This window comes from Carya illinoinensis, chromosome 6, assembly GCF_018687715.1.
Source record: "Carya illinoinensis cultivar Pawnee chromosome 6, C.illinoinensisPawnee_v1, whole genome shotgun sequence".
NCBI classification, from domain to species: domain Eukaryota; kingdom Viridiplantae; phylum Streptophyta; class Magnoliopsida; order Fagales; family Juglandaceae; genus Carya; species Carya illinoinensis.
The window spans coordinates 32,324,084-32,349,484 of record NC_056757.1 but is presented as its reverse complement, the minus strand read 5'-3'; the positions used below and the strand labels follow the sequence as shown (position 1 = coordinate 32,349,484).

General features: G+C 37.3%; 4 protein-coding genes across 7 annotated transcripts; 2 read left to right on the top strand and 2 right to left on the bottom strand.

The window, feature by feature from the left end:
• Positions 1-2,324: 2,324 nt before the first annotated feature.
• Positions 2,325-3,268, bottom strand: LOC122314285 (auxin-induced protein 15A-like). Its single transcript, XM_043129782.1, has one exon. It carries the CDS (start codon positions 3,093-3,095, stop codon positions 2,784-2,786), a length of 312 nt encoding a protein of 103 aa, XP_042985716.1. The 5' UTR covers positions 3,096-3,268; the 3' UTR covers positions 2,325-2,783.
• A 1,326-nt stretch (positions 3,269-4,594) lies between these two features.
• Positions 4,595-5,056, top strand: LOC122314290 (auxin-induced protein 15A-like). Its single transcript, XM_043129787.1, has one exon. The coding sequence runs from the start codon at positions 4,595-4,597 to the stop codon at positions 4,901-4,903; it is 309 nt and encodes a 102-aa protein (XP_042985721.1). The 3' UTR covers positions 4,904-5,056.
• Positions 5,057-12,712: 7,656 nt separating this feature from the next.
• On the top strand, positions 12,713-13,256 carry LOC122314287 (auxin-responsive protein SAUR23-like). Its single transcript, XM_043129784.1, has one exon. The coding sequence runs from the start codon at positions 12,720-12,722 to the stop codon at positions 13,101-13,103; it is 384 nt and encodes a 127-aa protein (XP_042985718.1). The 5' UTR covers positions 12,713-12,719; the 3' UTR covers positions 13,104-13,256.
• Positions 13,257-14,160: 904 nt separating this feature from the next.
• On the bottom strand, positions 14,161-24,107 carry LOC122313271 (pentatricopeptide repeat-containing protein MRL1, chloroplastic). Of its 4 annotated transcripts, none has more exons than XM_043128107.1 (19): positions 23,645-24,105; positions 22,422-23,184; positions 21,970-22,264; positions 21,704-21,767; positions 21,469-21,613; positions 21,254-21,369; positions 20,600-20,728; positions 20,183-20,356; positions 19,915-20,073; positions 19,440-19,580; positions 19,269-19,368; positions 19,065-19,173; positions 18,859-18,950; positions 18,143-18,233; positions 17,601-17,832; positions 17,411-17,503; positions 16,806-16,854; positions 16,159-16,252; positions 14,161-14,830 (listed from the first exon to the last, which is right to left on the bottom strand). In XM_043128107.1, exons 1-19 carry the CDS (start codon positions 23,960-23,962, stop codon positions 14,596-14,598), a joined length of 3,399 nt encoding a protein of 1,132 aa, XP_042984041.1. In that variant the 5' UTR covers positions 23,963-24,105; the 3' UTR covers positions 14,161-14,595. The 4 variants fall into 4 exon arrangements, 3 of the variants coding, with proteins under 3 accessions (XP_042984041.1, XP_042984043.1, XP_042984044.1); XM_043128109.1 differs by having other exon boundaries at positions 22,422-23,240; positions 23,645-23,755; XM_043128110.1 differs by lacking the exon at positions 23,645-24,105 and having other exon boundaries at positions 21,970-22,281; positions 22,422-22,565.
• Between the last annotated feature and the right edge of the window lie 1,294 nt (positions 24,108-25,401).

Below are 25,401 nucleotides of genomic sequence, written 5' to 3'. Positions count from 1 at the left end.
CGAAGATCAATTTGAATCCCATTTAAGTTTCCATCCGACTAAACAAAAATATTTATCTACCCCTCTTTCAAAGCTTCCAACCAGAAAGTAGAGAGTGCATCTGCCCATTTCCTTTAAGGAGCATATCAATCATTAGTTTCACTACCTTATCAAAGTCACCCGGCCTACAAAGTGAATTTGATTGAGCAAGCCATGTATTAAAATTCCAATCACAATTCACAAATTCATGGCTTGGTCCCTTTTATCAATCTCTTTGTATAACCAACTCATCTCTGTCAGTGTCCAAATCCCCAACATCCACAGAGCCTTTGAGTCTGTAGAAGAAGTAGAAAACAGAGACACTTTTATTATGAAGGCTTCATATCGTTTACAATGAAAGGATTTATGATTAAATAGATACATGGAGCTAAGCTAAGTATGGAGACAAAACTAATTATGGAAACAAATAAATACATGGAAAGAGTTGATATTTACAAATCAGTGATTAATTCCGAAAATCATGGTGTTGGTTATCGTTGCTGATTTTGTGCAATTTCGAATCCTGTCAATACTCCCCCTCAAGTTGGCGCATGGAGATTCGTAATGCCCAACTTGCGTGAGAAATGGTGGAAAAGTTTCAGTCCTTAGGCTTTGGTGAAGATGTTAGCAACTTGCTTATGAAAAGAAGTATGCACGGCTGTAAGGAGACCAGACCGGATCTTATCTCGAATAATGTGGCAATCAATCTCAATATGTTTAGTGCATTCATGAAACACTGGATTATGGTCAATATGGATGGCAGATTGATTGTCACAATGTAAGCTGAAAGGCTCAGAATGAGAGATGCCAAGATTAGTGAGAAGCTGTTTTAGCCAGGTGAGCTCGCAAGTGGTGATGGTCATGGCGTGATATTCAGCTTCTGTAGATGAGTGAGCCACTGTCGTTTGTTTTTTTGTCTGCCAAGAAATAGGACTTAGGCCAAGCTGGAAGAAGTATCATATGGTGGAGCGATAGGTAGCGGGACAGCTGGCCCAATCCGAATTAGTGTAGGTAGTAACATGTAAACTGCTGGAAGAGGGGAAGAAAATGCCTTGCCCTAGACTGCCTTTGATGTAGCGAAGGACGTGAGTGACGGCTTGCATGTGGGGAATACGAGGTGCATGCATAAACTGACTGGGGATGTTAACTGAAAAGACGATGTTGGGACGAGTGATGGTGAGGTAGATGAGGTATCCAACTAGGCGGCAATATGCACTATGGTCCGAAAGAAGTGAGCCGAAAGGATTTACGATTAAATAGATACATGGCGCTAAGCTAAGTATGGAGACAAAACTAATTATGGAAACAAATAAATACACGGAAAGAGTTGATATTTACAAATCAGTGATTAATTCCGAAAATCATGGTGTTGATTATCGTTGCTGATTTTGTACAATTTAGAATCCTGTCAATAGAGTCCATAAAGTAATATCCGTCTTCCTCCGATTCCTGCCAAATGAAAGGCTTGCTATACCTTCCCAATGAGGCCACACCTGCAATATGTTTTAATAAACAATCGCTGCACCAATACATCATTTTGGGAAAGTAAAAGGAATATTGCCTCGCCTAAAATTTTTGCTTCAATGTACATCCCTGACACACCATTAAGAGATTATTTTTTCCCCAATTTTTTACTAAGAGAGCACTAGCCACATCACTGGATGATATGCCATATACAATGCATACATATGTGTGTGTGTGTGTGGAAGATGAAGTTGAAAATAAGGTAGCCATAGGAATACGTTGCTCTAACGAAGTCACGTCACCGTTAGTGTTTAAAAAGGCATAGAAATGTAAATTATAAGTAATCAATAACATGAGAGTTCACGGCACTTAATAATGATGGCCATTGAGTTACAGTGGTATAGTATCTGGCATCCTCGGTACTCATAGAAAATAGATTATGAGAGCTCGGTTCCTTGTCTAAGGGTGCCGAAGACAATTAAAATCTAAGGGTGCCCAAGATAATTGTTACGTGCTTTTTTTCTTATTTTTTTGAGCTGTAGTTGTTCCATCGTACTTAAGATTGGGCATCGGATTTAAGGGTGCCTAAGATAAGCAACCCGTGGCTTTCATTAAAATCCCCAAAACCACTGGTAATACATCGATTTTCTTGGATTTCATGGAACTCGTTATGAAAAAAAAAAAAACATGTCTGTATGTTTTTTTATAAGAGGTTGGGGACTGACATCTCATGAAAGCAAAAAATACAACTATCATTTACTGTAAGATCATTGACGAGATGTACATGTATCTTATTTGGTAACGAGAAACCAAACTGTAGGAAGAATTTGAAGTCAGAAAAATGAACGAGAAGGAGCAAATTTGATTAGGATAAAGCTATATTTTTCTCCATTTTATAGAGAAGGAACAAAGAGGAAATACATCAAGACAACAACACACACTTTGTGCTCTTCTACATTCAAAATTGGAGAGACTGCATTTTAAAGCCAAATATCTTTGCATGCTTCCCCTTCAGTCTCATGCAATTGAAGCCACAGAAGGCACAGGTTCTGACTTGACAGATTCTGAAATGAGCTTGGATCAGAAATCTCTTGCATATGCAGTTGGGTAGCCTTTGGTACATCTTTAGGCACTGTGAGTACTCAAAACTGCAGTGATGAGAAATTCTATTCATCATCCAACCTTTAACAATGATTCCCTTGTGTGACATCAACTGACGTAGTCTGAGGAAAATGAAAGGGTGATATCAAAAGAATGATGAATGGCGTTTTTGGTTTAGTGACATATGCTTTTCTCCACTCTCATGATCCACTTAGACGAGAAGTGAGATCAAGGAAGATATCTTCTTTGCAGGGGATTGTGAGAGCACCCAAAGGATGATTATATCCATATTCTTCCTCAGCTTGAATTAGTAAGTCTTGGAATGAAGGCTGGCTCAGGTAAGATATTGGAACCACAAACCGTTTCTTTTGGCTCTCCCCAACATACACTGGGAAATAGCCTTTTGGAACATCTATGGCCTTCGACGTTGCTTGGCTTGAACTAGTACTACTTGAAGTATTTTGAAGATTTTGCTTGCTGGCCTGAATAATTCTGGGTAAACGGAAACCCATGATTTTATATGTATTTCTCAAGAGGAAGAACTGAAAGAGGATCTGAAAGATTGAAAGGATTTGTAAGAACTGTGTTTTTTTTCTTGTGAATGGGAAGGCTTGTGTTGCTTGTGAACCCAATGATATGTGTTTATATAGATGTGAAGGCAAGGAAAAAAATCCCTCTCTCAAAAAGAAATGAGTGGTGAAGACTGCAGAGGCATATAGACAGCTAATTAAAGACATTGTTATGAGGAATCATATGGATTGGTTTTACAACTCATCAAGATAAATACATGTGTGATTTGCCAAAATGTCTGCTTTTACAGAAACATCAAACCCTACTTCTTTGTGATATAGCAGCCAACAAAGCGCGCACTAGCAGTCTTCAATTATTTGGATAAACACAAACAAAAAAATATCTTCCAAAACCAAGTCTTTTAGATTAGACGCGCTTGAGACACTCAGTTTTTTCATTGGAAAAATCTATTTATCATCTTCACACTTCACACACCACATTTATTTTAATTTTTTTTTCATTTTTTCTATAATAAATATGTAGTGTGTGGATGATAAATAAAATAATTTAATTAGTTTAATAAGAATAAAATAAAATAAAAAATAAAATAAATAAAAAATAATATTTTAATATATAAAATATGTGATGTAGGATAATGTGTAGCATTTCTCTTTTTCATTATTATTGCTATTGATGCATCGAAATTCACACATTATACAAGGTACATACCGTGAAGTCGTCCAGGTCAGCTGTCTAGTCAGCATTAGTTAGAATTAGTTGTATCATGTAAATTAAATATACACTGTTTGTTTTCTTACAACTTGGTTCAGTTGCTTCTTCTTGCTCCATTGAAGGGGTTGGTTAGTACCAATTTCTCAAAAGTTGGTCAAGACAAGACTGGCAAAATAAAAAAATCTAAGAGAACAAGTCATGGTCTACTAGTTCATGATTTAGATGATCTAAAACAGGAGTTTGGCAATTTGAGACCTTGTTTTGGATAAATGGTGGGGCCTCGAGTTATCAGAGTGACTAGAGGTTGGTTGGTTAGTTGGCACAAAAAAGCCACTGAAAAGCACTAGACCGAGTTCAATGCTTCTGAGAACAACCAAAACGAATCTCAAGATCCTCTCGGATCAAGACAGATCCTTGACGCCCAGAATACATACATTTTCCTTTTTTAAAGAGATAGTGCTTTATTAATCCAGAAATTAGGGCATGTACGTTCCCGTGTAAACATGCATGATTTTCGCGCAAGTTGATCTCTTGCATGAGAGAAGGCAAACCATGTGAAAATTCAACGATAACTTCACCTGATATGTCTCCCAACATTCTTTAATCAAACTCTTCAACGTTTTTTATGCAGATTCAGGTCTTGACGTCTGCCTATATATATATATATATATATAAGTTCAAGTTTCAGGTACCAACTATGCCATTTCAACTCGAAATTTTTCAGCAATCAATTATTAAAGCCTTTCTATCATCCACCTCTTCTCAGAAAATGGGTATCCGATTAATGGTGATTGCGCATGAGAAGCAAAAGCTCAGGCGATCTCTTTTGGCAAGAATGGGAATGTTTTCAGCCACTATTAGTGATGTTCCAAAAGGCCATTTTGCAGTTTATGTTGGAGAGTTTACTCACAAGAAGAGGTTTGTAATCCCATTATCTTTCTTGAACCATCCTCTATTCCAAGACTTGCTCGACCTGGCTGAGGAAGAATTTGGTTACGATCATCCTACGGGCGGTCTCACTATTCCTTGCAGTGAAGAATTCTTCACTTGTTTAACTTCAGCTCTAAATTGCTCATAAAAATGAAAACTCAAAGAGAGAGAGAGAGAGAGAGAGAGAGAGAGAGAGAGAGAGAGACAATGAACTACATTTTCAATTTTGGTTATTGTGGGTTCTTGCCAAATAGCATTCGTGGGATGTCTTGCATTTGTAAATAAATTTTTTATAATTAGATTTCTGCAGTATTTCTACTTTGTTGTGAGCCTTTGAGCTAAGTTCCTAAAGTTGTGCATCTGCTAAGAATTCCAATGTTTATAGCAAAAAGTAAGTGCAACACCTACCAGTATTAGTGAGGGGAAGAGGAAACAATTATCTACAGGGAAAGCACAGAACATTGTGCGAGAGATATACCAATTAACTACATTTTGTCAACGAGGATATTAGGCACCGTATTAAGAGAATTATGGAGGAATGTTAGGCACCGTTTATTGTATATAGTTGACTTTCCATATATAGTATTCGGTGTTATAGTTTATATAATAAAGAGAAAACTCAAGGCCAGAGCATTCGGCGATTCACACAGAGTAGTTTTATCTTATTATTGACATGGTATTAGAGCTATTTTAGTATTGTGATCTTACAGAAATTTTCTACCAACTTATCACTGAAGTTCTTCTCTTCCCGGTTCTATTTTTTCTTTTCCCCTCTCGGTTTCGTATGTCGGCACCTTCTGATCTATATAGAAGACTTGCTTTCCGATCTATTTCTTGGTAGCTGTCGGTGCTACCTCTCCTTGATGGTGCTGGTCTCTTGCTGGCTTGGGTGTTCTCGGCACAGTGGTATTCTTCTCGGCTTCTTGGTGTAAAATCTGGTCTGGCCCTTCTGTTTAATTTTCGGTCAAGTGTCCATCTTTCTGGTTTTGATTTTCTCGGTTTCTTGGCACTTTCTCCTCGTCTAGTAACATTTCAGCTTCTATTTTTTTTTTTCAGAACTTTCTCGGCAATTTCTGCTTGGTCACCTCGATCCTTCTGTTTTTTTCAGTCGGCAATTGTTTTCTTGGTCAACTGTTTTCTGGTTTCTCGGTCAGTCCTTCTTGGCAATTGTTTTTTTTCAATCGGCAATTGTTTTCTTGGTCAATTGTTTTCGGCAAGTGGAATTTTTTTTTTTGTGGATTTGCCATGGGCTATCTGTGGGCTATTAATTATAGTTAAAAGCTATTGACTATAATTTTTTTTTACAACAGTCCATCTTTTATTTGTAATTTTTTTTAGCATGGACACCGCAACTGTGTGTACCAAGTTTACGGGTAATAATTATTCTACATGGGCATTTCAGTTTGAACTTTTTCTTAAGGGAAAAGATCTTTGGGGTCATATTGATGGCACTGATTGTGCACCCAATCCTGATAAATCCAAGGATTGGGCTATGCTTGATGCTCGAATTATGTCTTGGCTTCTTGGCTCAGTTGAGTCACATGTTGTCACCAACTTACGACCCCATCACACTGCTCAATTCATGTGGACTTACTTAAAGAAAGTATATCATCAAGATAATGCTGCTCGTCGTTTTCAGTTAGAGCATACGATTGCCATGTTTTCACATGACAATCGTTCCATCCAATATTATTATTCGGCGTTCCTGACTCTTTGGAACGAATATTCTGATTTAGTTACTGCAGATGTTCCTGTTGACTCTCTTTCCACTATTCAAAGTCTTCACGAGACTCGTCGTCGTGATCAGTTTCTTATGAAACTCCACCCCGAGTATGAATCTGTTCGCTTTTCTCTACTGAATCGCTCTCCTGTTCCTTCTCTTGATATTTGTTTTGGTGAGTTACTTCGTGAAGAACAAAGGCTTAGTACTCAAGCCTCTCTGGAACAATCTCATGGTAGTTCAGGGTTCCCTTCGATGGCTTATGCTGCTCAACGACGAGGACCGCCTGTACATTCTAGCACCTTACAGTGTTTCTGCTGTAAGGAATATGGGCATATTGCTGCTAATTGTCCTAAGAAATACTGTTCTTATTATAAGAAGAAGGGTCACATTATCAAAGAATGTCGTATACGCCCCCAAAATCGTCAGGTTCAAGCATTTCAGACTTCTATAGCACATGGCTCTTCCTCCGATGCTTCCTCTAATCTTGCACCTCCTGCAACAAATTATTGCACACCAAAAATGGTGCAACAGATGTTAATTTCGGCATTATCTGCAATGGGGTTTCAAGGTAACAATTCAACTAAACTTTGGTATGTAGACTCAGGTGCTTCTAATCACATGACAAATACTCCTACCGCTCTGTGTCATGTTCGGCCCTATGCTGGTCAATCTACCATTCAGACTACCAATGGTAGTTCTTTGCCAATAGCTGCTGTCGGAGATGCCTCTTCTCAATTTACTGATGTGTTTCTTGCTCCTCAACTTTCCACAAATCTTATTTCTGTTGGTCAATTAGTTGATAACAATTGTGCTGTTCATTTTTCTGGTGATGGTTATGTTGTGCAGGACCAGGTAACGAGGGAGCCGATCGCGAAAGGACCTAAAGTGGGGCGTTTGTTTCCACTATGTTTACCCGTTCCAATACTTTCTTCTGTTTCGTCTATTAAGTCTTTTACTTGTCATAATATTCCTGATCTAAGAATGATGTGGCATCGTCGTTTAGGTCATCCCAATACTCAGATTTTATCTCATGTATTGCACTCAAGTTTTCTTGATAATGAAGAACGTTCTTCTTTATCTCTTCAATGTGATTCTTATAAACTTGGTAAAAGTAAAATTCTTCCATTTCCTTTGCATGCTAGTAGAGTTTCTCACTGCTCTGATCTTATCCATAGTGATGTTTGGGGACCTTCCCCGGTTAGTTCACATAAAAAATTTAAATATTATGTGACTTTCATTGATGATTATAGCATATGCACTTGGGTTTATTTTCTTCACTCTAAATCTGAAGTTTTTCGTACTTTCACTGAGTTTTTCTCGTATATTGACAATCAATTCTCTACGACTATTAAGACATTATGTACAGATTCTGGTGGTGAATATTTGTCTACTGAGTTTCAGGCATTCTTGGCTTCTAAAAGTATTATTCATCAACGTTCATGTCCTGCTACTCCTCAACAGAATGGAGTAGCCGAACGCAAAAATCGTCATCTTCTTGATGTGGTACGTACTCTCTTATTAGAATCCTCTGTTCCATCCATGTTCTGGGTCGAGGCTCTGAAAACTGCTACTCACTTGATTAATCGTTTACCTTCCCAAGTCTTACACATAGAGTCTCCCTATTTCCGCTTGTTTGCTAAACAACCTAGTTATGATAATCTCTGTATCTTTGGTTGTGTATGTTTTGTTCATTTACCTCCTCATGAGCGACATAAATTATCTGCTCAATCAGTTAAATGTGCGTTCTTGGGATATAATGTGTATCAAAAAGGATTTGTTTGCCATGATCCTACTTTACATCGTACACGCATTTCTAGGAATGTTATTTTCTTTGAAAATCAACATTTCTTTCCTGTGTCCTCTATAGCCTCTTCTTCTACTGTGGTCCTTCCTCCTTTTGAACAGCAGTTCTCAGATCTTCATCCAGTCAACTCTCGTTTTAAACCAGGTATTGTGTATACGAGACGCTCCCGCCCACAGTCTCTTCCGATGGCTCAACCGATATCTGATCCTATCATGCTCCAGGACTAGTCAGTTGCAGACCTTCAAAGCACTTGGTACGTCGCTCTTCTCGAGTGTCAGTACCTCCGGATAGGTATGAGTGGTTTGCTTCTGCTCTTACTGCTGCATTATTCAATTTTGATATTCCCACATGCTACTCACATACTGTCAAGCATGATTGTTGGCGAAAAGTTATGCAGGAAGAAATTGCCGCTTTAGAGGCCAATCACACCTGGAACATTGAGCCATGTCCTCCCACCATTGTTCCTCTAGGTTGCAAGTGGGTTTATTCAGTCAAAGTCTAATTTGATGGAAGTTTGGATCGTTACAAAGCTCGACTTGTTGCACTTGGGAATAATCAAGAATATGGTGTCAATTATGAAGAAACCTTTGCTCCTGTGGCTAAGATGACTATTGTTCGTACGATTCTAGCTCTTGCTGCTTCTAGTGATTGGCTACTACATCAGATGGATGTTAAGAATGCTTTCCTTCACAGGGATCTTAAAGAGTGTATTTACATGAAGCCACCCTCGGGATTGTTCATGTCTCCGACTTCACATGTGTGTAAGCTTCGTCGCTCCCTTTATGGTCTCAAACAAGCTCCGAGGGCCTGGTTTGATAAATTCCGCACAACTTTATTACAATTTTCATTCAAGCAGAGCAAGTATGATACTTCATTATTTCTTCGAAAATCCGACATGGGTATTGTCGTTCTTTTAGTTTATGTTGATGATATTGTGATCACTGGTTCCGATTCTGTTTTACTTGGTCAGCTCAAGACTCATCTCTTAGAGTCCTTTCATATGAAAGATCTTGGATCTCTCACATATTTTCTTGGTCTTGAGGTGTATCATAGTCCCTCTGGTATTTCACTCAATCAACATAAGTATGCTAGTGACTTGGTGGCTACAGCTGGCCTACAGGAGGCTACTTCTGTTGATACACCTATGGAATTAAATGTCAAGCTTCGCAAAGAGGAGGGTGACTTACTTGTTGATCCTAGTTTATATCGAAAGTTAGTGGGTAGCCTTGTTTATCTCACCATTACTAGACCAGACATTTCTTTTGTTGTACAGCAAGTTAGTCAATTTCTTCAGACTCCTCGTCATCTTCATTTGGCTGCTGTTCGTAGGATCATACGCTATGTTCAGGGCACTTCTGCCTGTGGTTTATTCTTCCCAGCTAGCAACTCTACTGGTCTTGCTGCTTATAGCGATGCTGATTGGGCTGGTTGTGCGGATACATGTCGCTCCATCACTGGTTGGTGTGTGTTCTTAGGTAATGCATTGATCTCTTGGAAGAGTAAGAAGCAAGACAGAGTTTATAAGTCATCTACGGAATCTGAATACCGGACGATGTCTTAAGCTTGTTCTGAAATTATTTGGCTTCGAGGTATGCTTGCTGAACTAGATTTTTCAGAGACTGATCCCACACCTCTACATGCCGATAATACGAGTGCTATTCAAATCACAGCCAATCATGTCTATCATGAGCGCACGAAGCATATTGAAGTTGATTGTCACTCTATCCGTGAAGCATTTGAAGCTCATGTTATCACTCTTCCACATATTTCTACTGAACTACAAATTGCTGATATCTTCACCAAGGCTTTCACTCGTCATCGACATTACTTCTTAAGTAACAAATTGATGCTTGTTGATTCACGGGCATCAATTTGAGGGGGGCTGTCAATGAGGATATTAGGCACCATATTAAGAGAATTATGGAGGAATGTTAGGCACCGTTTGTTGTATATAGTTGACTTTCCATGTATAGTATTCGATGGTATAGTTTATATAATAAAGAGAAAACTCAAGGCCAGAGCATTCGACGATTCACACAGAGTAGTTTTATCTTATGATTGACATATTTAACCAGAATAGTAAATAAAGCACAAAGTTTCAGATTAATGTAAAGAACTTACAAGAGTTAGGCTATGGGAGAGATAACTCACTGATTAGAATCCCAACAGATGCAGGAAACCAAACAAGAACATGACATGCTGCATTAGATTGTGTGTATTCCTGTCAGCTTTCTTAGTATGTTTTTCCTATGTGGTTACTGATTGGTCTTAATCGTTATCAAATTTGAAAAACCGTTGTAACAACTAGCATGGCGCCTGCCGGGAAAAGTCGTAAAGAGCATATTCAGCTGAACCTTCACCAGAATGCGAACAGCTCAGTTACCAATCCAATGGACTGAGTGCCGATCAAGTACCGTCCCCTTTTTTAAAAATAAAAAATAAAAAACCGATTGAGTTCGATATAGTGACAAGTCTTCCAAAATACAATTGATGGTCCAACTTCTCCGCACACTTCTTGTTGACTGTATCAGTGTGTGTATATATGTATAAGTGGCTCGTCTCCATCAAGTGCAAACTTTTCCAACACGCAATGGTTTAGATTAATGGCCAATGATATCAAAGGTCCCATTGATTCTAAAATAGAACTCCTCCATGAAACTAGCCATAATTTTGTTTCTTCTTAGGTACATGTATACATCTAAGTATCGGTTTTGGAGCCTTTCTGACCAAAGAAAATGGTAAACGCAGGGTGGGTAGAGAATTTGAAATTATGAACCCCAAAACCAGGTGTCTAGCAGACTAGCACATGTTAGATCACCATTTACGTTGTAAATATAAATTGAGAGAAAAGAACAAATATAATCAATATTAATATTATATTATCCTCGTAAAATCTAAAAAACCTACCATAAAATTACTTTAAAAGCAGGGGATACGTACGAAACATTGCCTGATATACTGGTTAGCCTAGCACACCAATTCCCTGCATGCAGCATTTGGTGATTGCGGCCAGCCTATTGCATGCAGTATGTCTTGGTTCATGCGCACATGTACTTACCAACTGATTCAGTCTCTGTTATTTTTGACATGTTATGTATATATATGAGCTATTTGTCAGAGGATAGCTTACTTCACACTCATCATGCCTCGACTCTAGAGCGATAGAATAACATGAAGATTCTTTGGATGAGTTCTCGGATCTAGAGCAACTGCGTACGTACACATTGATAATATGAAACACTGACGTCAAGGTCGACATTAGCCATTTTTAGCGTGCATCCTAACAAGTTGGGTCTGTGACAGAACCACATTCCTAAATCCCATCATGTCGAAAAAAAGCATGCAAGAATATAACTGCACCTCATCTTCTACAAAAATACCCAACCATGCATTTTTCTTAAAGAAACATTATCAAGTTGCATCATTTTCAGCCAAAAAAAAATAAATACTGCAAACTCTTCACCTCTTTGACGTAGCAGTGGCAGAAAATGGGCATTAGTCTGCTGGAGGTGATTCTTCATGCTAAGCAAATTATTAAAACTGGTCTCCCTCTAAGCGTCAATTTTCAATGACCAGTACCGTACTAATCGATGTTCCAAAAGGCCATTTTGCCATATACGTGGGAGAGAGAGAGAAGAAGATGAAGAAGCGCTTCGTGGCTTCGATCACCAAATGGGAGGCCTCACAATTCCTTGTGCCGAAGAGGATTTCACCAATCTCAACTGTTGTTTAAATAGCTAGCTCCATTAGGAGCCAATGTAATCTCGAGCTTTTGTTTTATTTTCTATAATAAGTTTTGGTGGACATCATCTAAAAATTAACAGTATGTTCAGAAGCCCAACTTCCAACAAACTCCAAACCCATCCCTTATATGGGCTATATATGGGCATATACAACAGTACAGTCATGCGTACACAAATTGTACGAGGCGGTTTTGCGTTTATCTTCACTGTACGTGTGGACTGAATTCTACAAAGAGATGATCATGATCAGATCGACAGGTCTTTGATGCATTTACTCATGATCTGGTACTCTGTCTTCAGTTGGCCAGAGTATTGGGTCCATCTCTCATGTACATCGTCCTCTTCCTCTCTTCCGTGCAAATGCATTTGTTTGTTGCACAAAAAAGTAATCACATGGGTGTGTTGCTCTATGTTTTCCAACCTACGGCCATCTGTATTTGAAGCATTCAAAGCTGGAAATTATAAAAATGTAGTGGCACGGTCCTTGGCTTTTTATTTGCCCTTGAATTTCAACATGCAGATGGGTCCTCTGCCCAATGAGTTGGTGAATAGGTATGAATATGATGAAGCAAAGTGAGCAAAGCCATGTGAGCCTTCCGTAAGGTAGGCCCTCTTGCAAGCCAGCCTCCTGACATCACTCCCACTTGAGCCTTGCTGAATTTTAAATATCCACTCTCTAGTATTAACTCTATAAATGCACACCAGAGAAGCCTTCAAACTCCAAAGTATTCAACCCAAACTTACACAGCAAGTTCTACCACTTCCACTATTTGGTGTATTAGTCATGGGTATGCGTCTGCCATCCATGCTTTCCAATGCCAAGCAGCTTCTCAAACTGCACTCGATGCAAACCAGAAATCAGTCAGGCGTTCCAAAAGGCCATATTGCAGTCTATGTGGGAGAGATCCAAAAAAAGAGATTTGTGATTCCCATATCATACTTGAACCATCCTTTATTCCAAGACCTGCTTAGCCGAGCTGAGGAAGAGTTCGGATTCAATCATCCAATGGGTGGCCTTACCATTCCATGCAAGGAAGATGCTTTCATCGGTCTCACTTCCCAGTTGCATGCCTCGTGAAAGATGAAAGAATGAACAGCAGTCCCATACAATTTTGACATTTTTTTTCTACTCTCTACTAGATGTATACTCAACAACATGTAAATGAATGAGCAGGAGTAAATTGCTCCGCCAAAAAGATATCAATCAGATATGAAGTTCTTGCATGCCTAATCATCTATAACTCCTCACCTTTAATTTCTCTAGCTTGTTTGAGATTGTTTCGCATTGAATTGCACTCCCTAAACCCAAACAGAGTTTCTCGAACCAAACATTTCACGATTAACATTATTAACTTAAATCTCGTAAGAGTTCATCAAGAGTTGTCTGCTGATAGGAATCGTAAGAAGCAGGCAAAATAACCATTTCGAGGTTGATAGCGGAGGAAGGATAGAAGAAAAGATCAAAATTTATTATTATTATTATTATTATTTTTTAATGCTGAATGAATGACAGTAAAATTGGTGTTCGTTCAGTCAAATGGTCTGTTCAATAAATCAACCGATTTTTTCACTTGCCAGCGTGCGATTTATTATTATATTACAGTTCCTAAAAGTTTCCCTGGATTCTCAAATGTTGAATCCACCAGAGCTTGTTATTAGCTTTGCCTTCGCAAGATGAACTTGGATCGGCATTCCTCGATTCCAATGGTTTTCTCGACGGATGCAGTCCGCTTGGGATCGTGGAAGAGCTGTTTGATGATTCTGGTGCCCTTTTGGATCAATCCTACTTCAAGTGTCCTTCGTTCCACGATCAACTTAGATCATAGCCTGTTTTCAGCATCCTTCATTTATTTATTTTTTTCCCTTTTTCCGAGCAAGATCTTTTCTTTCCCTTAATTATTGACAGTCAAACGTGCTCGGAGAGGCAACCTTCGGTTAAGAGATGCTCAGAAAGTTAAAGACGCAGCTTTGGTCGAATCTGGCCTGTCCCCTACAACCCAGTTGAGAATCGGGACTGAATTTTGCATGTAAGTCCACTTCGCATTCCAAAACAAAACTGAGAGAGAGAGCTGTGCCAAACAACCCATAATAGGCGTAGACGTTACATCTGCATTATAATTATACAACTAACATTATGACGTAACAACTCAATTTTATTTAAGCTCGTAATGTCCCCATTAAAGAGGCCATCATCGAAGCTTCAGCCAACTGCAAAGGCAGTGAATAAATAGTGTTATAAAGCTCATAACGCCTAGCAAGTCTACATACATCTCAAATTGAAGATAACGGTGCAATCCTGTCCTTTTTTTTAATATATCAAAGAAGGCTAAATTGCTTTACGCTCCTAATCTCGCATCGCTTTCTCTTCAGTGATCTGTAGAAAGAAGGCACTAACTACGTTTACAAACGGGTGCCAAACTTTGAAAAATGGAGTGCCAAGTTAGGCTTAGGAAAGCCATTGACTAAACTAAGTCATTGACTAAACTGTTAATGGCATTGGCTTCTGCTAGGAAAACTGCATAAGATTCTGTGGAGCTATCTCCTAGTAGGAATGCAGTGGTATTCCCACCTTACTCCGAGGATAGATTTCCAGTTCGAATGTCACGCTGTTGATGGGTGATTCCTTTTCCAAGTCGTGACTGGGATGAGCTCCAATCTCCTGGTTTCCCCATGAAAGGAGGAGCAAGCTTCGGCTGAAACCATCTTCTCAAGACTAACCCATTGATTCTGATTTTTCCGTATGATTCATTCCCTTGGTACTGTAACCCAAGTCTTCTTAGTAATGCTGCAACTGCCTGGCTAACCCTGCGATGGTAATAGTATAACGATAACCCATTCAAGGCACGTAATGGACCTAATGACAGGGAGTACAAAGTAAAAATTTGGAGAGAGTACATTTCAAACCCCAAACGGCTACTTTTTGGCAATTTGCACCTTCGATCACTGATCGATATGACCATCAAGATTATGCAACATGTTCTATTTTTCATTTATTTTACCCGGCAGATCTAACTTGAGGGGTGCAAATTACCAAAAAGTGGTAGCTTTTGGTACAAACTGATGGTTTTGGTAGTTTGGGAATACAAATGTACTTTCCCCAAAAAATTTAGTTTCCAATTAATTGATTCATCTAAAAAGCACCAATTCCACTGTGTGCCTTAAAAAATTAAGGTACCCAGTTAATACTGAAGCATCACTAAATATCTTCGTATATAGGCTGCACTAAGGAGATCGTATGACATGGACAGGCTCCAAAATAACTACCAACTATCATCATCTATACAGATTATATTCCAAAGTGATGACAAGTGACTCTATGCTCTACATTTTCTGAATTTCAGCTTTTCAGAAAGAAGTTGCCTTGGCAACCTACAATAAACAACAGAAGTGAAATACAAACTATTCTGGAAATGTGTGTGTGTGTGTGTATTTTAAGTATAAAATATTCTGGAAAAGCGAGGATGAGCACCTTTTAAGACTATCATCATCACACCATGTGGCAGGCACGTATTATGTGATGATATCCAAGATGGGAATGGAAATTGTTAGCTATTAAAAAACTCCATGATCTTTAACATGGACAAATAAGACATTTACAACACGTTATTTGCTAGGTGACAAATTCTGTTTAAAGTTGATTAAAAATGAAGCAAATGTTATTTATCTCAAAATATCCCACCAATAACAATTTGCAAAATAAACTCAGCAAAATTATCATGCATATCTTCTTTTGCTGAAATTATTTATTTATTTATTTTTTCTTTTTGTGGATTCAAATATAAGTAATAGCACCTTAGAAATGTACCCGTGTTCCCTGAAATATCCACAAGATATGGAAAATTTTTAAGGATTGATCAAATAAAGTTGATGTGGAGCTGAACTCATTGTTTGCGCAATTAATTGATGTAGAATGCCTTGATGACCACTATTTGGCCTTTGAAAAATAATATGTTTATCACTGTAGGCATTTTGTGAGTTTAGTTACCCGTAGAGCACATTTGGCTGTCTTAGCTCTAAGCTCATACTTTCCCATACAAACAATATGTTCTCAATATTCTTAACCTAAGCATAAGATACCAAAAAGAAAAAATACTTGTAATGGCAAATTGTAATTACAAAAGAGATCTTCTCACCTTCCTGCAAGATTGATTGTCCTTTCCCCCTTGGGAGACAGAAGTTGTGTCTTTTCCGAAGGCAGTAAAATAGTTATGTTCGGTAACTTCGCACCTACAAAAATGTGAAACCAAGAACGACAAGTTTTATGGCCTAGTACGATAAAGATGTAATTTCACCGTCCATTTCCTAATGATAGATGTTAAATGGTGTGGAATATTCCTCAATCAGAAAACAATAAATAGGAACTACCAAGGTATTACCAAACTTAAAAAAGCAGAAAGGGGACACTGAATATTTCAGAGTAATATCACACTAATTTACTAAACAGGAAACAGGAAACAAACCCGACACACCAAGTTACTATTTAAGTGGAGTAAAATTATTTTCTTTAACTCAATGTATATCACTGCAAGTTAATTTCCAAATATTTATTAGTAGAAATAATTGCAGTGCTATGATATTGAGAAAAATGAAAACAGCGAACTACTTCCACTGTCATTCACACTGAAGGAGTAAAGCAAAGCTGACCTTTTTGCCTATACTTTTCTGCTCAATAAAATATTCTTTAGATTTCTGATTCTTTTCAGGAACTCATTCAATTAGATTACCATCGAATGAAAATCAACTCCTAGGACAAATAGCAAATTAATGTAAATAATATTACCAGCAGCAAGCCGATGCTTGAGACCTTTCAAAACAGTTAAGAGGTAGACCTGGCAATGTTTTAAATAGGATTTCAGTAATTTGAATTCATGAACTATCATAGCACATGTATCTTGCTTAAAAATTTTGTGCATGAGAGAGAGAGAGAGAGAGAGAGAGAGAGATGCAGTAACATAGATTGTTAAGATCCAATACAAATATAATCAGGGTCATTATGGCATGTTATGCAAAAGGAAGTAATAAATAATCAAAATCAAAAAGAAAAAACCTACGAAAGGAAAAGTAAAAAAAACTAACCACGAATATGAAGACAAACCAGAAAGGATGTAAAAAGCAAACGAAGTTGATCAAAATGAAAGGTTTCACCACCAAAATATAACAAATCCACAAGTTTCAACGATTCACAGAGTTGCAGTACAAGCAAGGTATCCAAAATATTTAAACAAGCATATAGTATCAGTTTCATATTCCTTTGATCAACCAGCCAACCCTTTTTCTCTTTTTTATTTTTGGAAAGCTTCAATGTCTCTCTAATGAAAAGTCTGAAACTGTGTAGCAGAACTGATCACCAACATCTTTTCTGCAATGTTAGAGAGACAAACGCACCTCAGCAGTATGAATCTGCAAGTTTCTTACATCAACAACAACAGGATTTGATTTTAAGGATACACATGGAACAATTCCAAGTGAAGCAGCTTCCTGTAATTTGATAACAGTATCAGATGGTCTCCTGTGAAGTTTTCATAATAATCGCAAGTTTTGTACAAGCATCATATCAATTTCAACTCCTACTGACCTCGACTATTGAAAAGGCACGAGGGTCGTATTCTCCAAACCCATCTATTAATGAATAGAGGTTTGAGCATCTTGAAACGTCAACACTCACTCCTAGATTCTCAATGAGTTTGTCTTGCAACGACGCATCATACGGAAGATGCAGGCATCCCAAAACTTGTGATAGAACTTCCATGGTAGGCATTACACCAGCAACCATTGCATCACGGTACACCATTAAGGCTACTGATGTCCTGAAGAAAGAGGGGGAGAAAAGGTGCGGTATAATGAAAGTACTAAGAGACTGCATAAGTCTTGAGAGAAACAGTTTCATGATAAATGCTCGCACCATAGATAATAACTGCTATTGCAAGCCGGATAAGAATGAAACTACAGAAAGACAAATGGACATCATTTCAAATGTGTTCACCCCGATATCCCACACAACAGTTTCAACCATATGTATATATATTGTTTTTATAAGTACATATATGTTAATTTTAATTGCCCAGGATTCAACAATCTGCTAACAGAATATTTGCAGAAGCCAAACAGTTAATTTACCATTTATTGTCAACTTGTGGCCGCCCTGAGTCAAAAGACACAACAGGTTCACCAAGTGTACATGCCTTCACAAATCGCCGTAGGCACATACCTTCAAAGAGAATAAATTTATATGATTATCAGAATTTTCTCATTCATAAGACAGGCAGCAATTTTGAAAAAAGAAAAAGATTTTGACATATGGTTTTGACATAAAATTAAGGAATCATTATTCTCAACCTCATTGTGACCAATGTAGAAATATCTCTAGGATGTGCTACCTTTGAAATCAATAAGATATTCTGCATATTACATATGGCTATATGAAGTCGGATAGAGTTTAATCATTACTCCATGAAATATTCCAAGATATGATTAGGTAGACTGCTCAACAGCGTCTATAATAACCATGAGGGAGCTAAAGGAAGGATGCAATTTAATCACCCTAGCACAAAATGCAACAACATAACAGAATTACCAACCATTGCCATGCATAATGATCTTCTGCCACAAATCCTCTAACATTATTTAATTATTGGGGTGCTTTTGACATCTGATTGGAAGAAGAACTACATAATTCGTTTTGCATAAAAAATTAAGATGTATGACCATTTTTTAAGGATGGAGTCAGCAAGAATGTAAAAAGAATCATGTAAACCATGTGGTGTAAAACACAATGAAAATACTTAATCAAGGGGAAACAACACAGGACCAAGAAACTTGAACTGCAAACTCACCAATTATGCATCTACACATAACAGGATTGAGGCTAATTCTGTCCCTTTTGGCTTGAGAGAGGAGCATGAGGCCTGCATCTAGATCATCCTTCCTGTAAACAAGGTCGCAAAATAAAAATCTTTACAATGAAGAGTATAAGTTTCCTCAAGAAAATGCAAGTGTAAAATTGGTGATCACAGAAATTAACAAACTCTAAAACACTTACTTTTCACTTGCCACTAGAAGTATGGAATAGGTGATACAGTTGGGGGACAAGCCCAGTCCCTTCATATTGGATAGAACTTCCATAGCTTTCTGTAACTGATCTCCATCACCTGCAATGAAGTTCCATTATTTGATTTCTAGAAAATCCTCATAATCATTGTACTCAGACTATCCCGATAAGGAAAACCAATATACATAGACTTACACAGGGCAGTGATCAAAGCATTCACTGTTGAAACAGTTTGCCTCATTTTCATAGATTTGAGGTCGTCATATAGACCCAATGCTTTCTGCCAGTTTTTGGCCTGAAAAAAAATTGGAAAACTCTTTCAACATCAATTTGTAAATTATTGCAGAATCACTATATGAGACTTACCTTGCTACAGGCTCCCATCAAAGAGCTATATGCTACAATTCCAATGTTTATTCCTTGATCCCTAGCTTTTTCTAAAATTTCAAAGGCGGCATCCAGCTTTCCAGCATGCCCTGCAGCATCTATTAATACACTGAGAAACATCTGCATCAAAGAATAAGAAATTTGAGTGAGCAATCTCCACATTGTGAATGCAAAGAAATTTTGTGGAAAACAAAGAAATGGGGACACCAAATGGAAAATTGCGAGATAAATTGCTTTGCCCTCTTGTACAACCAACAAAAGACGAGGAAACTCAAGATTTTAGCTTCTTTCCTTTCTTTTACAGACCCTAAATCACTCATACTAAAAGAAGTTTGAAGAAGTTAAGAAGCTACTAATGCTATCATTACTTCACCATTGTCAACAGATTATGATCTGAACTCAAACAAGTAGAGCATAATGTTAAGTGGAGAAAAAGTGAAGCTAACAAAGGAACCTCATCAGGGACTACACCCTTCCTAGTCATATCGTCGTATACTCTGCAAGCAAAACCCCAATCACCACCGCAACAATTAACAGCAATGGTGTAAACCTCTGGAGTGCCCTTAATGTTATATTGATGAATCATCTTATATACTTCTTGTGCCCGATCAACCTACAATTAAATGTACCAAATGGATAACAATAGAAACATGTAAGGAGACATAAATGCCTATAACAATGAAAATGACCAAACAGCTATTGTGATAAAAAGACAAACGCACCTGACCAGCATTTGCACACGCCCTTATTAAAGCACCGACAGTGATGTGATCAGGATCTATAGGCTGTGTCTCAGCCCCCATTTCAGCTAACACATCAAAAGCTCGATCCACTGCCCCTGATTGACCGCATGCAGTAATAAGTGCATTGAACACAACTCGATCTGGCTTCACGTTCTACTGCATGCAAGATTCTTTTAGCATAAAGACTTGGTATCCTTAAAGTAATGAAACTTCGTTAAAAATGCACATAACTTACTTTTTTTTATAAGTAAAAGGCATATAACTTACTTAATATTTAAAGGATGAAGTAAACAAGAACACGCAACCACATCATTGCCAATAAACTATTGAGAAGTAACAACTTAACAGACTCACATCCACAACAGATTAAAACAGGTAGCGTTTCCACAATCTTACCTTAGACCTCATTATCCCATAAGCACCAAATGCTTTAGCCACTTGACCTGCTCTGGCACAACCATCAATAAGGGCTCCATATGTATGAACATTTGGTTCTACTCCAGCATTAACCATCTCATGAAACACCTAGGTAGAGGACCGTGGTGAATTTAATAAATGTAGCAAGCCAAGAATAGGATACATAATAATATTTCATTTAAACATAGTCTAAAATTGTGTTTGACCATGAGGCTCGTGAGCTACACCTTTCCCAAGCAGCAAATAAATTTAACATAACAATTCTGACCCGGTAGGAGGGAAGTGGGTAAGTGTTAAAACTTCATGAAGAGGGAAAAAAAACTGAGATGTAGATGGATACCAACTATATCATTTTTCTAGTTTCGGGCAAAGAAACATTTAGCAAAATAAAAATCAAATACAGAGAAAGATGTTATTTCTTGACATAAAGAAAACTAGATGGGTTGGATTGCAAGCCATATGGTGATCAGTGTGAATACCATATGAATGAGATCAAGACAACAGTTTATTGTGAGCAACTTCATAAAAATGACAAAAGGTAAGGAAAGAGTTTCAGTGAGGAAACCGTGGTTAAAGATCATATATATTGATTGTAATCTAAAATAAAAGAAACCAAGAAGGAAGGTATCATACTTCAAACATCAGATCAACTTTCCCACTTTTGGCACAGGTTGAGATCAAAGTAGTGTAAAGTTTGCAATCCACTTTCAGTCCAGCCTCCTGGACAAGTCGCAGAACTTGGAAAGCTCCTAAATGCACAAAACACAGCTCATGAAAGTGTAGCATACTTAATTACAAACAATGAAAGACTATAACACACAATAAACAGTGGAAGATAAGGAACTTACCTTCGGAATCTTGAGAATTCCCACACACAGACATGAGCATATTAAACGTACTCAATGTTGGGTTTGGAATCAGCTTGGTGTAACGAAAAGCTTCATTAACAGCCTTTTGACTTTTGCACTTTTCAAAAAACCTTGCATGATAGACCTGAAACCAAAAAATTCAATGAATTTGATAAATTACAAATTCAATAACAGAACAATAGTTAACAGCAAAATGATACTGCTACAAGTTTACCTTATTCATATCCAATAAAGAATTTCTTTCCATGTCTTCAAGCAGCTCCACACACTCAGTCAACCTAATAGACCCATGACACGAAGGATAAGATCTTAGACTTTTGAAAATAACCAACTAATTGAGAAAGCCTGGAAAGACACTCTCTCGAAGTTACTTCAGAACTTTGCTTCACTGTTTATTCATTTCAAACCAAACTTGCGATTTAGCACTTCCACGAAATTCTTTTGTTGAGAACAACTAAGTTTAGAAGTATATTTGCTTACCTTCCAGCTCTTAGCAATCGATTGTAAGCGCTAAGTTGTTCAGAAAGATGCTTTCCGTCAGTAACTTGCATCCCATTTGGGTGGGGTAACTGGTGAAAACTTTGATCATTTTTGTCATTCAGATTTCTAATCATCCCATGTGGGTGGGGTAACAGGGGAAAACTTTGATAAACTTTTTTATTCAAATTTCTAATCTTTCTGTCCCTTGGAAATCCATTGCCTTTTCCAGAATCTCTTCTTCTGTAGGGAAGGCCTTCTTTGTAATTTGCAACAGGAACTTTTCCATCCACATATTCTGAATCAGCAAACATCCTTTATATAAAGTCAGCATAGTGAGGGAAAGTTTGAAAAATAACAAGTCTGCTATGATATGGAAGAAACTTAGTGCTCAAAGAACGACAGAACAACATGAATAGAAATGATTTTAGATTCCATATTATCTCAGACATTACCTGCAGCCTGAAGAGAAATCTCTGTTGATAATTCCGATTTCTTTGGTGCAGTGTTCCTCGTCAACGAAGAATATTTATTTCCATTCAAAAGATAGGCATGATGAGAAAATGATTTTGAAGCACTTGAACTCGCTTTAGATTTTTCCATGGACTCGTTTGGTTCATAAAACATGTAAAGCTCTTCTCTAGCCGAATCTCCAAGAAAGATATCATAGCTTATGGTTTTGCCCTCTTCACCATGTTCAACATTTTCTTCGTTGCATTCATTCACTTCTGCAGGTGAATCATTTATGTTAACAGAAGCAGCACTAAGTTTGATATTACCCATTAGTGTAGGCAACTCCAAACTAGAAGCTATTTCCACTTCAGATCCTTCCGCTTGCAATGTAGCCATTTCTTCAGTGGAAGTAAGAGGTTTAAGCGCACATGAGCCAAATATGGCTGTGGAAAATGATGGAACTCCAACGTCATTTTCTTCCGATTTGAAAGAAGTACTAGAATTAAATGTTGTGAGAACGTCACAACCAGGTGGCAGTAATGTTTTACTGACAGTAACCTCGCCGACCATCAAAGCAGGGGTCTGAGATAGCAATGGAGCCTCTTTATCCGCAGAAGTATGGCTGTTCTCTGCAATTATATGTCGAAACCATTTTCTTTCTTCTCCCTCACCAAGCTCCCCAAACCCAAGAATCTGACTTTCAAAAATCCAGTTCATAATATCTTGTCCTACTTTAAATAACGCAAAATCGGGAGGCCTTGGCACCTATAATCGGCAAAAAGTGAGCACAGGCCATGCCGTCTCAACCATACACTACGATCCTAGTTAAATCGAAGCATTCACTTTATATTAAATTAAATACATTTAATAAACACATTCGCATAACGAAACCTGATAAAGAATAGCTGAACTTGTTTTACGCTACTGATGTGATCATATATAGCAACACATGGCTAGTAGTAGCCTAGTATACGGCAATTATGGTAATTTTCACTTCAAAACCTATTGGTCATTTTTCGTATAATCATTGATTTATATCATGAAAAGCTCCTTTTTTAGTAACAGTCAAAGTTCGCAGTCGCACACGATGTCCCGTAGTTAAAAACGGAGACTATCATTTTGACTTCGTCATCCACAAGTTAAATAGGCAATCGAATAAGATTTATAAAGAAAACACTTAAAATAACCAAATTGCTTTAAATTTTAGCAGTCTAAGTTCACGAACCTCTTTATCACTCTTCTTTCTTCTATAGTGCTTCAAGAAGACGACAGAGAAGGCGAATGCGGCAAGAACGACTACGAGAAACGAAGAGTGAGAATTCAGAGAAGCTCTGAAGAGAAATCTCGGAGAATGGAGACCAAGCCCTGCTCTCGAGAGTTTTCTTCGCGTCCGAAGAGCTGCTGCTGGTGGCGGCCTGAGAGTGTGCAAGCACCCAAGGAATTCCCCGCGCATGGATCGGAGCTTGGAAGAGGAGGACGAAGGGAGTGGATTCCATGTGAGCAGGGTTATGGTTTGGGGTTTGCAAGATAAGGTCATGTCCATGAAGTCACAGAGAGAGAGAGAGGATAGGGGGAAGAAGAAGTTGAGGAGCTTATGGACCGAGGCTCTTTGAGTGACTGAGGAAACTCCCAAACGACATTCTGGTTGGGTTTTTGCTGACGTGGCATTTTTCTCTTCCGGATCACTGTCTAGTTTGTTCGGCTCAGGTTTGCGAAAAGGTGGATATTATTCTTCATCATCTTCGATGATAAAAATTATAATTAATAATTTTTTTTTATCAAAAAATCACTGCGACTCCGCTTTTACAATAAATAAATAAATAAAATCTTTATTAAAAACATCTATTTACAAATCTATATTTTAATAGATCAAGATACATAGGTGACGCAAAACAAACAGAACGTTCGGGCTCATTGTGATGGGCTCCATTCTTTCAAAAGCGCTTATGTAATTAAGTCTAGGTTGGTTATGCAGTTTAAATCAAGAGACAATAAATCAAACGTAACCAAACGAGACAATAAAAATTGAAAAAATCTTCACAACTTTTCAACACTCTAATATTCTATTTTTTTTTAATTTTTATTATTTTATCTTTTATCAAATATTTAATATATAAATAATGAATAAAATAATTAAATTAATTTAAAAAAATAAATTCAAAAAAAATATTAAAAAATTGAAAAAAGATGGGGTGTTGGGGTGTTGGGAGGTTATGTAGCAAAACCCATAAAAATTATTTTAAATAATAATAAGATTTTTTAGTAAAGATAAAATAAAATAATTTATAAAAAAAATATATTTAAATAGTGATATGAGATAAGATAAATTTTTATATTTTAGAATTGAGTTTTGCTATATATAAATAAAGTCGCGTACTAATTTGCGTACCAATACTGATTCTTTTATATTCAAAATTTAAATTAGTATTTTTTTAATAGAATCTACTTTTTAACTAATCACATTAAATTAGTACACATATTAATACGCAATCGTGCTTGCAACTAGATTTTTCTTTAGAATTTAAAAAACGTGTGAGTCTCTCGATTTGGAGAGTACTAGATTTTATACTGTTTATTTATCATTCACCATCAATTTCTGTCAATTTTATACTATTTATTTACTATTTAATTACTGTTTACCATAAGTTTTACACTATTTTTCTTATTGTTTATTTCAATAAATATTTTCAAAATTTAAAGATGAAATAAATCATTAGAATAGGCAAAACAGCTATAAGGTATAGCTCCAGATGAGATGAACTCATACGGCTAACCAAAGGCCTAAGTTGGTGGACTATCATTATTCATGTAACTAAATCATTTTGTTATGTTTTTTGGTTTTTTTTTTTTTTTTGCGTGTTTTCATAGCTCCATGAGCTTGTCATATTATATGTCAAATTTAGAAAATATTCAAACCTTTTATTTCTGAAATCTGCTTTTACACTAAGGATCGTTACATATATATAGCTACATTGTGCTAGG

Excerpts from the sequence above, each read along its gene's own strand:
- LOC122314285 (XM_043129782.1), bottom strand. The coding sequence starts at position 3,095 with ATGGGTTTCCGTTTACCCAGAATTATTCAGGCCAGCAAGCAAAATCTT.
- LOC122314290 (XM_043129787.1), top strand. The coding sequence starts at position 4,595 with ATGGGTATCCGATTAATGGTGATTGCGCATGAGAAGCAAAAGCTCAGG.
- LOC122314287 (XM_043129784.1), top strand. The coding sequence starts at position 12,720 with ATGCACACCAGAGAAGCCTTCAAACTCCAAAGTATTCAACCCAAACTT.
- LOC122313271 (XM_043128107.1), bottom strand. The coding sequence starts at position 23,962 with ATGGACATGACCTTATCTTGCAAACCCCAAACCATAACCCTGCTCACA. Across the intron at positions 20,357-20,599 it reads ATGGGATAATGAGGTCTAAG|AACGTGAAGCCAGATCGAGT; the intron begins GTAAGATTGTGG and ends TGCATGCAGTAG. Across the intron at positions 17,833-18,142 it reads CCACAAGTTGACAATAAATG|GACATCAGTAGCCTTAATGG; the intron begins GTAAATTAACTG and ends CTCTTTCTTCAG.